Below are 12,248 nucleotides of genomic sequence, written 5' to 3'. Positions count from 1 at the left end.
AGTGCAGTCAAACAAGTCAATGATTGATGGTAATAGGTAGCTCCAACCATTACTGGCCAGCCTTAGTCTCCCATCTTAAGTGAATAGCCTTTTGGCCAGCAAGGCCAGTTTGTCCAACTGAGGTTTTCCAAATAAGGCCACCAAAGTTATACCCCTGAACAATGCATCGCACCTATCCTGACCCGAATCCACTGGCACACACAGATAATAGGCAAGTTATTGTATATAAGATTCTCTGCTTATGGTCATCTCCCAAGCACAAGTGTGTAGCAGGTAAAATAAAAAATACAATAAAAAATGTAACCAGTGGGGCATTAACTGGGTCAAATTGCAGACACCATTAGTAAAGGCATATACTTCAATACATAAATAACTCACATAAATTACACATTATTATTTTATTTCTGTATTCTTATCTCTGTTGTCTTTGTAATTCTTTGTAATTGGCTCAATATAAAGCACTTTGAGCTACAATTTATGTATGAACGGTAATATATAAATAAATATTATTATTATTATTATTCTTCTTATTATTATTATCATTGTAAATAATATAAATAAATATAAATAAATATATCAATTTCATTTTAAATTTTAAATTTGATCATATAAATGACCTATTGTTAGCAGTATGGTCAGCAGAAAGGGCTGGAGTATAGCTGTTCTTCAGAGCAATAGCACACTGGGCAGCTTTGAATAATATATGCCAGCCTCTGGATTCCCTACTGCTTCTTCACACAATTCCCAGTGGGGAACCACCCCTAGCTATAGACAACTCCTACCATGACCGGGAAGAAAGGTCATGATATAATCACACAATACTAGTTTATTTATACAGTATTACCCTTAAATGCAGGCACACATGCATTGGGGTGGGTGGGAGGGTTCCAGTAAAGCCTACTGTAGCCTCCTGGAATAATTCTATTGGAGAAGTATGACTGCTTCTATGTGGTGTGCAAGCTGCTATACCTGTGGTGTAAATGAGCCTTTAGGCTGCTGGAGTGTGGTACTCCAACACTACTACAGTATATTAAGTCACTATGCGCTTTGACTTAGTGCCCTATTCGGTATTAGGAGCGCAACGGATACTGCACCTTGAACCGCTATGTTAGAAAACAGGCTATAGAAACGGTATAAAAAACAGGCTAAACAACCATTTTTATAGATAACATTGCCTCTGAAAATTCAACAGACGTTATCAGGTATTAGCAAGCTTGTAAGCAAAACACTCAACCCACTGGAGGTTTTCTAGGAACACTGATGTAATATCTGCTGTTCATAAAGTTTTTTTTATACGGTCTATATAGCAACGAATAATGGTAACTAAAGTATTTATTTGATAAATTTTAAATAAGTTGTAAAAAGTAATTATTTTTATACTTAAATCAGCACAGTAATTTCCTTCTGCAGGAAATTCTGCATGTGCTGCAGTTGTCTGAGCTGGATAAACTGAACTATTTAGGCCACTACCTAACCCTGTTCCTGGAGATCTACCATCCTGCAAGCCAAACAAAGCACACCTCATTCAACAGCTGAGCTGCTTATTAGAAATGTAGGTTTGAAATAAAAACCTAGATCAGAGGAAGGCAACCCTGATCCTGGAGTGCCAGTGGTGTTTCTAGTTTTAGTTCCATCCAAATTTGTGTCACGGATGATTAAAAGTTAAGCCTGAATATTCTGAATGGTGAAACACTGAGTGCCTCCAGCACATAGTCACCTGCATTCATTAATCCTGACTAATTACAACTAATGAAAAGGAATCCAGTTGGGTAGTTATAGGTTTGGGTGGAGCAAAAGCCAGGACCATCTCTGGCACTCCAGGAACAGAGTCTAACCCTGGCCTCTGATGTTAGATCATCATGGCTGGACAGCCCTGTTTTAGGCATGAGGGATAATTTTGTTTGAATATCCCCCTCCTTGCTTTAGCAGATGTGTTCTTCAAGTAGTCTATAATTGTAATAGGTTAATACACAGATTAAATCCAGGGTTGAAATCATGACACAGATACGTTTGCAAAACACTATGCTTCTCATGAGAACTTATCTCATTCCCTCCTCTGAGAGAACAGGCTTTTCATTTTAAATGTTAATAGAGAATAGATCGCTTTTTTTACTTCATGTTAAAATAATCCTACATGACAATCGTCTCAAAATATAGTTTAAAATATGATATTCAGTGTTCAGAAATGATTTCACAGGCAATTATCAAAACAGTTCAAATGTGGGTGTATAACTGTTATAGTACATCAAATTGAAACTGTGATTCTACATGACTTCAGGTGTTAGTATCCTCTATTAGCAGACAACCAACATTGACAGTGACAACAGTGCAGTAGATGTTTGCACTTATAAATATAATTTGTAATTGCTCTGTATCTGACACTTTCTTACTTTCTCAATGCTCCAGCACCCTCAACCACAGGTTCATTTTCCAGATTAGTTCATGCGTCTGTGAATGATGGTGTATTGACTTGCATTTTTGTTTTCTTCTCTAATCTATTAATGAGATTAGGGAGACACCATTTTAATACAAAGAATAATACAGTAAGATGTATGTGAGGCTCAAGAAAACCTCTCCTTTTGGCAAACAGTTTGGAGTACTCTCTGCCCAAATTGTATATTCAGTGTGGTCTGATAACAAGCCAAATGAAAGGAAAAAATGTGAAATTAACACACTGAAATGCCACCTGATATTTCCGACAAAAAAGAATGTATTATCATCCCACCTTCCGCCATACAAAAATCAATAGTAAAAGACAAGCCATTAAAAAGAGTATTGTATGACAAGTTGTATTGTATAATCCATAAACATCCATTGGTATAATAATGTATTTCATTTTCACAGGCCATTGGGGTAATTATGAAACAATACTCACTCCCTTTCTCCTCGGTGTTGTAAACAACCACATAAGGAATGTCAGGACCTAGGAAAAGGAAGAGATGATCAGAAATCTGCGATAAATTGTCTGGCACCTGGCGGTCGAGCTGCACGATCACACCTGTTTTCCGCTCCTGTTTTCCGCTCTGGTTCCTCAGTGGTGGAATTACTTACCTACCACTGTCAGGACAGCAGAATCCCTCCCCCTATTTCGACGCAGACTAAATACACACCTTTTCAAACTGTACCTTAGTCCTACCTCCTGATTCCCCCCCCCCGTCTGACATCCCTATCCCACTTGTCTAACCCCCAAAAAAAGAAAAAGAAAAAAAAGAATTGCACTTATGATGACTGTATGTTTAGAACAGCACTTCATCTGTATTTTATTAGTTTTGGATGTGCTGCTTTAACTTGTGCAAGAACCTATGCACTTGTAAGTCGCTTTTAGTGGATTAAAAACGTCTGCCAAATGACTAAAATGTAAATGTAATGTAATGACATAACAATAAATAACATGTTGCAATGTTCAGAACACATGGGACAGGTCATATACACTATAATCTTGCAGTTTTGCAAAGTAGGGGTACGCAAGAATGGATGAACTGAAATTAATTAACAAATAAATGACTGAGTTAGAGAATGAGAGTTGATTACTAAACAAATGTGTCTACAGGTGAGTGAGTGCGAGCCTCGAGGCCACAACTATTGCTTGGGCGGAGTCTTTATTTTATCTACACAGTGAAACATAAAGGGATGAGAGTAGAGGAGCACTTTGTCACCTGTTAAAATCTTAATTAGGATCTTGCCAAGATCCTTCATTTAAATCTCACTACGATCCTTGAATATCTTAGTTAGGATCTTTAAAGATATTGGTAGAATAGGAGATCAGCAACAACCATTCCACAGTCAAAGTCACTGAGATCACATTTCTTCCTCATCTTGATGGTTGATGTGAACATTAACTGAAGCTCCTGACCTGTATCTACATGATTTTATGCATTGCACTGCTCCACACGACTGGCTGATTAGATAATCACATTAATAAGTAGGTGTACATATGTACCTAATCAAGTGCTCAGTGAGTGTATATATTTTTTTCAAATCATTTTCCATATAAGAAAACTACTTATATGCTATCTTAAATACATTTGTATGTATGTTTTTTGCTAGGGAATACAAAAAGCTATGCAGTAGAGTTCATATTCCAAATTGAAATGTAAAACAAACAGTAAGCACAAAAGTTGTAAACTCACGTGTAGTGTCTATAGAAAAAAAATTAAATTATCTTGGCAAACAGTCCTGGCCACTGCACTATAAACATTACAGATACTGGCAGGCCAAACTGCAACTGTCAGTGGACTATATCTGGCTAATAAAATGAATAAAAACCAAATGGCTTCCTTGCTTTCTGGAAAAGGACATCTAAACAAATAAGCTGTTATAGCAACGGAACATTGTTGGGGCTGGCAACAGTCTTGACCATGCATCACAAGGACAGATAATGTAATTATCGATGCACTTAGTGACATGGGAGCATAGCAACAACATATATTGTCTCAACAAGTAGACCAAGACAGTCTCCTGGTCCCCACATTCATGTCAAATAAAATGTATCCAAGCAGAAGCATCTAATTAGTTCAAAGAAAGTTTCAGTAAAGCTACCACATACATCCAGCTAATGGGTACCTTTTGTGAAATCATGTTTTTCATTCAGAAGGTAAGGTAGGAGTACTGTTAAGCAAGGGAGCATGTAACCAGATTTTTGTTTGGCCAAATCACAGGTGTAACATACAGTAAGTGTTGTACCCTAGAGTAAAAAATTGAGCAAAATGTTTTGTTCAATAAAGTAAACATCAGTATAAACTGACAATATGTGACTCACTTAGCCTAACCTTTATTTGTAAGGTAGCCTGATAAGCAAATGGCAAGGTCTTACGAACTATATGAGGCAACAACGTTCAGAAAATATTTGTATAAGATGATGCTAAAAGCTTAAGCCTGGTCATGAAAACCCCCAGTGTTTCTGCCTCCACTACATATACTGGCAAGCTATTCAACACATTGACCACTCGCTGTGTGAAAAAAATATTCCTAATATCTGTACGGAATTTCTCCAATTTCCATTTGTGCCCTCTCGTTCTGCTAACCGAACTCACCCCGAATAATCCCCTATAATTCACTTTGTTAATCCCTTTAATAAATTTAAAAGCCTCAATCAAATCCCCCAAAGCCTCCTTTTACTAAACTTAAAGAGATTAAGCATCCTAAATCTATCCTCATAACTCTTATCTTTTATACATGGAATCAATCTGGTTGCCCTTCTGTGAACCTTTTCCAGTGCTTCTATATTTTTCTTATAGTGTGGTCCCCAGTACTCTGAGTGTGGTCAAACAAGAGTTTGGTATAAGGTGAGTATAACTTCCTTGGATTTATACTCAATACTCCTGGCTATGTATCCTAGCATCCTATTGGTCTTTTTTATTGCTATCCCACATTGACTAGAACCTGAAAGGCTTTGGTCAACTATACCCCCCAAGTCTTTTTCAACTTGAGCACTATCCAATTTTGTACAATACAAATTTTGTGCAATACAACTCTATTTTAAATGTATGTCGCTTCTTGGATTCCTTGCCCTGAATTAACCACTGCTTACTGTAATAGCCTACATGAAAATAGTCTTGAAAATAGTACCTCTCCATTATTTTTATGATTAAAAAGCAGATGTTTGTCTTCACATGGATAAATACATTTTGTGGAAGAAAAAGAGGGACATGCTGCCTCCCACAGGGGATATAAAGTGGGTCAGTACCTGAGAAGAACAAGATGTTGGTGTTGTTTTTGGGTTTTTTTTGCAAGTATTTTGCAAGGGGCCATACCCACCTTCGCAGTTGAGGAGGAAGTACTTCATGTTCTCACTGAAGGAGCCGTCTATGTAGCCACATGGATCGGCAAAGTCACAGGAGAGGCATTGACGGTTGAATTGGCTTGCGGTGTCAGCGCTACAAAACGCAATGTTGAAAAATGTCCCAGAAAATTCCACTGATTTCACCAAATGAATATATTACATTCTATTCAGAAATGGATGTTCCGTTAAGAAAATCCATTGATGTTTGCAGTTTGACTTGACAAAAAGTTTATTTATGCAAATGAATGGTACTGCTGAGTGTCTTTTGATATGTAAATGAATTTTTATATAGTACCTGTAGAGCAGTCTCCTTTTGGGATCATCTTCTGTACTCAGGAAGTATCTGAAAAAAATGTATAAAATACATATCAATGAATTATGGCTGTTATCCTGCTGTGATTGTGCAGAGGTGCCGGTTTACTACAAGTCTAGTGAAGCAATCATGATTTAATCACACCTATTACAACAGGTCATTCTGGTCAAGTAATTTGATTGGACAAAAGGGATTCCATCAGTGCTGATATACAGAACAACAGTACTGGAAGTACTTATGTCGTATTACATATGTCGTATGTAGGTTGGCAACTGATCAGGAAATTATAGTGCATTTCTACCCAACAGTTATCGTAGAAATGTAGAAATCGTTTAGTTTTATGTGTGTGTACTTAAGCATGCCTGTTTGTTTTTTTCCTTGGCTAGTTCAAAATATGCTACAATATGCTATAATTGGATATATCAGAAGTGAATGCAATGTATATGTACATTAAACTTTCTTCTGAATTATTTATTCATCAGTTTCAGGTGCTGAAACTTGGCAACTCGGCTATAGGCTGCCCCCCCAAGTAGAAATAACTGTTGAAGCTATGAGAATTTTTTTCGTTATATGATGTATTTTAGGGTCTAATAAGCCACCGGGGGATGGGGAGGCTCCTTTTGTTTTATGGCCTTGTTAGCTTCAGAAGTATCTCCTGAAGGCTCTGAGTGCTAATTTGCGGTGTTTTTGTCCCGATTTATTTAAATGAATTGCGGAGTCCAAATTCTGTGGGCCCCTGGGCTCATACCACTAGGGGGCCAGAGGGAAGTGGGCGTCCTAAAATGAAACTGAAATGATTTTGATCAGGTTTAATGATACTTGTTATTCTCAAACTAGATTGTGTAATTTCATGCAATTTTAAGCGACGTACTAATTTATACTGTTTTTGTAACATATTGAATGCTATTTATCATCCCGCGTGCATCCCAAAAAACATGATTCTGACGGCCTGTTCCTGTTTGGATCAAAGGAAACTTGTCCCAAGACCTCAGTCACCGCAACAATTGTGTTTGATCCTGCGGGATCCCAATCATATTGCATGGGGCTGGTCTGGTTAATTTGCAAGAAATTGCTTTGATGCTGTCTCAGAAGGCAGCTACAGCATTTACCTAGGCAACAAGGCAGTGGGCTATAGCGTTTGAAACAGAATGCATTATTTGTAGCCTATTATGGAAGTTTAGTGTAGCATGTTAAGAGAACTCACAGTGCTGCAAAGTTTTTGAGAGTTCCATTTTCTGAGATTGGAAAACAATGGTAGTCTTTCATGACAACACCAAGTTCAAATTAAGGTTAAGCTAAACTAACAAGCTACAATAAAAAGGCTGCCTACTGTACTTAATGCCTATTTGCAGCTAATTACACCCACAAGGTGAAATTTGCTCACATGATACTCTGACACAGCCGCAGGAAAATTACACGTTTGTTAGAACCATTGTGTTTTTACCTACAGGCTAGTATGAATGAAAAATGAGAACATAGGTGTTCTCATATTTTCATAACTTCTGGGTTTTACAGCTGTATGCCTTGATGTAGGCATTTGGAAACAGCAGGTGTCCCTGCTTTCATAATATTATGCCATAGCTTGAGAGCTCAGATACTCACATCAGATGATTCTCTTCATTGTAGGCTAAGACCTTGGTCACATCCCAGTCTCCAGAGGTTATGGACTGGAGACTGTCTGTGCTGGAATTGGGCTTGGGGAAGACAAATGAAACGAAAATCCCATCATGCCTCCCTGTGTTTACCATGAGCTCATACTGTAGCCCATCACCTCTCAACTCCAGGTCCTGCATACCACTTTGTCTACAGGTATTTGCTCCAACCATAAACTACACTACATGTTTTAACTAATGGTCTGCAGGACTTGTGAGTTGAGTAATTCTGCTCTAACCTCATTATTTCTGTCTTAAGTAATAATTTAATCAAAACATTTAAAGAAACACTTGCTTAAATGTGTTAATCTAATTGAATGTAAAGTGTGACTGTAGTATGAACTCCACAGAAGGTTGTATAGAAGGCAGAATTATATTCACAAAACCCCCATACATGTTCCATACGTGCAGATCATCATCTGCCAGTGCACTGAAATACTGGGACCTTCAAGGCATGCAGTTTAATGCTGGCACCAAGGCCTGAGAGGAAGACTATGGGAAAAGGCCAGAAATGTGTCTCATTTCAAGCACGTCAAAATAGAAACTGGGAATAGGGGACAGAAGGTAGGAGAAATGTCTGGATTAACACTCCCGGCTCATCTGAATCCTCTGGCACCAATGTATGAATACATTGGAGGAATTTGAGGAAGGCACGTGCCACCTTTGGAGTGACTAAGCAGTCAGCTCACACCACGTGAAGCACGAGTTGCTGGTGAGTCTCTCATCGATTGGGGTATAGAACAGTCTTTCACACAGGGTGTCACACAGGGTGTGAAAGACTGGGATGAGAGAGAGAGAGAGAGAGAGAGAGAGAGAGACTGGATTGGTAAAACTCACCTGTGAGGAGGACATGGAGATGTGGTAGAACTTTCCCTTACCACCCTGTGGGATTGCCCGGGTGAAAAACAGCTTGTGTCCGTCTCTGGAGAATAGCGGTTTTTCACTCTGTGAAGGCACACAGTCCTCAGTGAGCTCCCTCTGCTGAGCTGCCCAAAACCACCTCCCAACCACTGCCCCCTCCTGCCTTCACAACCTCCAGAGCTCTGCCTTAAGCTGTACGACATAAGTACAATGACGACATACGCACATACAAAAACGGAAGTCATTCATTGTCTATGGTCATGTATCGGATACAAGGGGCTCCAGTCTACTGTGGTGTGGGATTTTTCTGTCCGACCTTGGGTGGATGCGTCAAATTTCTTCCGAATTTACTCCAACGCCCGACAGAAAATTCGGAAACAATGCTAGCTAATCTATATGTCAATCGAGAATGTAGTTTATGTTCCAAAGAAATAACATTACACAAGTAAAATAAGTCAGAAAGCTAATGATATTGATTGATAGATTGAGAAGATTGAGCATTTGTGTTAATAAATAAGGATATTATAATTGTAATTTTGCTTACATGTCATTGCCATTGAACATTTCTCCGGCATTGTGTTTAGCATTGTCTGTGTTTTTCTGCGACAGTATAAATTATCGGACGTCCATCACTGGGACAAACTGACTGACTGAGATGATCTATTTAATAGTATGGAATGACTGACACTAGCAGGGCGACTGTCCGACTGTCCCATATTCAGTCATAAGTCGTATTCACTGCCATAATCAGTGGAAAGGAGGTTTTAGCCTTTGTAGCACTGTATAGCCTACAGCCCCAAAGAAGCAGGAGTTTCTGAGGCTCACCTGTCTGTGCAGCCAACCTTCACTTTCATCTTCATGTTTCTGAAAAAAAGAATAATGAAGTCTGTCAATTCAACAGGCATTGAGGTACTCTGAGAAACAGGGTGCACAAGCCTGTGTTTGCGGTAATGTCATACACATATATTGAAGATTTGTGTGTAGGAATCTTTGTGTGTAGGTTTTTGATATTATAGATTCAGGAATACTTTTAGGATGCGAAACCTTTGAAGCTCAATATCTCAAAACTACTCAGAACACAGACAGAACCTTATAATTCCAAGCTCATGAAATGTGTAATACAACTTGCTTAATCCTACCTTCTTGCACTTATAAAAGGACAAAAAATCACTGAATGTTGCAGTGATTAAAGGGTCAGAATCAAACAAATGTCTGTGCTTATAAAATGGTCAACATCATATTACATGGTGCTTTTGAAAAGATGCACACTACAATGTAGTAGATCACACTACAGTATGCTTATGGAAGGTTGAAACATCAGGCTACAATGAGGTTAAAAGGGTTCTGCTTATAACATGGAGCGCACTTGATGACACACCTTGGTGCAGACCCCAGTGGTGACTTCACACAGAGTGAGGATAGAGATATTCTGGGGTCTGTTGAGCCAGTTCACAGCCAGCTTTGTGCTTGTTGCCCATTTCACCATGGTTATGTAGTATTCCCTGTTGACAAAATTTGTTGTGTTATTTCAGCACTACAATTTCAGCTTCCAACATCACAATAACTACTGCCGCTGCTATTACTACCAATGCTACTACTCGTCTAAATAATTTCACTTTCTACTGCCACTACACTAATGTACCATTAGTACAATTGCCACTACCACTGTACCTACAGATGCTGCTACTACTGCAACTACTACCTCTTTTGCCCTTTTCCACAACCGCTACTTTAAGCAGTATTTTAACATTCTTACTTTAATAATCAACTGACCAATCAGCAAAAGTGTTGATGATAATGGGAGTTGAGCAGGTCAAATGGGGATCTGTTTCACTCTCCTGCATGAAACAGATGAAACCTGAAATGGCTTAAAGAAAAGGAGATATTCAAAAGAAGGTATTCAGACGCTCAAGCTAACATTCCCAGGGACCCGGTGCTCAGAGCAGTCGAAAAAGACATGGCTGTGAGATACACACCCTATCCTCTGGTCCTCTGGCCGTTTCATCTCTATAGTGTGTAGAGGCCCATTCAGGTTCACCACAGACACGTTAATTATAGGGTTCTCCTCTCCTGCCTGAAAGAGAAGGTGGCAGTATCTTAGTTACACAGGTGATTTAGTCTCATACCTGAATCTCAACCTGAGTCTCATGAATGAATCACACATCTGAGTAAACATCTTAGTTAAATCACTGAACCGTACAATGAAGTTACATACCTAAGTTAAATACCTGAATCTTTCACCACAATCTTTCACTGAATCACACATTTGAGTTAAATAACTAGAACTGAATCATACAATCATTTTTGCATAATCCAGTTTCATCGCTGAATCTCACACCTGAGATACAGTACACATCTGAATCTTAAATCTGAATCACATGACTGAATCACATCTCAGTTATCTATAACACACCTAAATTAGCTAGCTGAGTTACATCCCTCAGAATGTCCCTGAGTCACAGATATGTATATGTCTTGGAGATACAAGCCTGAATCACAACCATGCATCACATACCCCTCAGCTCCCTCCTGCAGGCAGGAGTTACACCCAGTTGGCTCCACTGTAGTACTTACTTTAGGGTAATGGTACTCTCTTCCTGTTGGGTAAAGGGAGCCCGTGAACATGGGTATCTCCATTTTGGGGACCGGGGTGTCATCTATGGTGGCATACGCCAGCCTTGCACCATCTGGAGACCACCAGTGGGCGATGTGTGTCTGAAAGATCTCCTCTGAAAAACAAGATGGGAGGGAGTTTTTCACATGATTAAGCCTTTCAAATCATTACAGTGTTTAATTATTTCATGGAAAGTCACAGTACACAGTCGCCTGCGACTGTTCACAAGTGAACTGAAAAGCAAGTGAGGATTTTTGGGACCCAAGGCAAAAAACAAAAATGCAAAACAAGAAATTTAAATATTGCACTGTACAAAAACTGTTCAAAATACTGTGTACAGACTGCATGGGACAGACACTTTCATGCCAAGGAAATTAATTTACACAGTAAAGTTTTAAATTAAGGTTTACAGAGTACATATGGCCCCTAATGGACTCATATGTAAATTGTTAGAGTTGAATCACCACTGGGCATTTTACTGTGTAGTAAGTAATCACTTTATTGGATAAAAAAGAAGAAGAAATAGAAGATTCAGAGAAATATTCAGACAACCCCTCTAGCTGCAATCTGATACTTCAGTATTTAGAACTGTTCTTCTCTCCCAGTTATTGAGGTCCGGGGGGGGGGGGGGGGGGGGCGGTCAACTACCTTATGGCCAGGTGGCCTACCTTATGGCCCCTGCCTCCTTGCCCAAGATCAAATGCATCAAATGTTTCCGATGCAATGTCCAGCACGCCTCAATAAAACTTCTCTTGTATATGCACACTGTGAAATTTTATTATTTTATTCTACATTAATAGAATTGTTACCATGTTACAATAATAATAATAATAATAATAATAATAATAATAATAATAATAAATGTAATTACTTTAGAATGGATACAGCATGCTTGATAGTTTTTCTGGGAGTTAGCTGTTTCTATTCTATTCAATCTATTCATTATTATAGCTCCAGATTTACATTTACATTTTACATGTCATGCTGTTGCACATACATTCTCTGGACTGTAAATGCTGGTTGAGC

The 12,248-nt window shown here is 38.8% G+C and overlaps 1 protein-coding gene across 3 annotated transcripts in view; it reads right to left on the bottom strand.

The window, feature by feature from the left end:
* Positions 1 to 12,248, bottom strand: part of dpp6a (dipeptidyl-peptidase 6a) — a 301,074-nt gene that overhangs the window by 14,592 nt on the left and 274,234 nt on the right. For all 3 annotated transcript variants that reach the window (XM_061239158.1, XM_061239159.1, XM_061239157.1), the window contains 9 exons: positions 11,183 to 11,337; positions 10,585 to 10,682; positions 9,987 to 10,110; positions 9,434 to 9,472; positions 8,585 to 8,692; positions 7,698 to 7,789; positions 6,078 to 6,125; positions 5,758 to 5,876; positions 2,876 to 2,923 (listed from right to left, as the gene is read on the bottom strand). In XM_061239158.1, the coding sequence (XP_061095142.1) occupies positions 2,876 to 2,923; positions 5,758 to 5,876; positions 6,078 to 6,125; positions 7,698 to 7,789; positions 8,585 to 8,692; positions 9,434 to 9,472; positions 9,987 to 10,110; positions 10,585 to 10,682; positions 11,183 to 11,337 (831 nt within the window). The remainder of the gene's footprint in view (positions 1 to 2,875; positions 2,924 to 5,757; positions 5,877 to 6,077; positions 6,126 to 7,697; positions 7,790 to 8,584; positions 8,693 to 9,433; positions 9,473 to 9,986; positions 10,111 to 10,584; positions 10,683 to 11,182; positions 11,338 to 12,248) is intronic.

This window comes from Conger conger, chromosome 4, assembly GCF_963514075.1.
Source record: "Conger conger chromosome 4, fConCon1.1, whole genome shotgun sequence".
Lineage (NCBI taxonomy): Eukaryota > Metazoa > Chordata > Actinopteri > Anguilliformes > Congridae > Conger > Conger conger.
The sequence above is the reverse complement of the archived record's forward strand: the minus strand, read 5'-3'. Positions and strand labels throughout refer to the sequence as shown.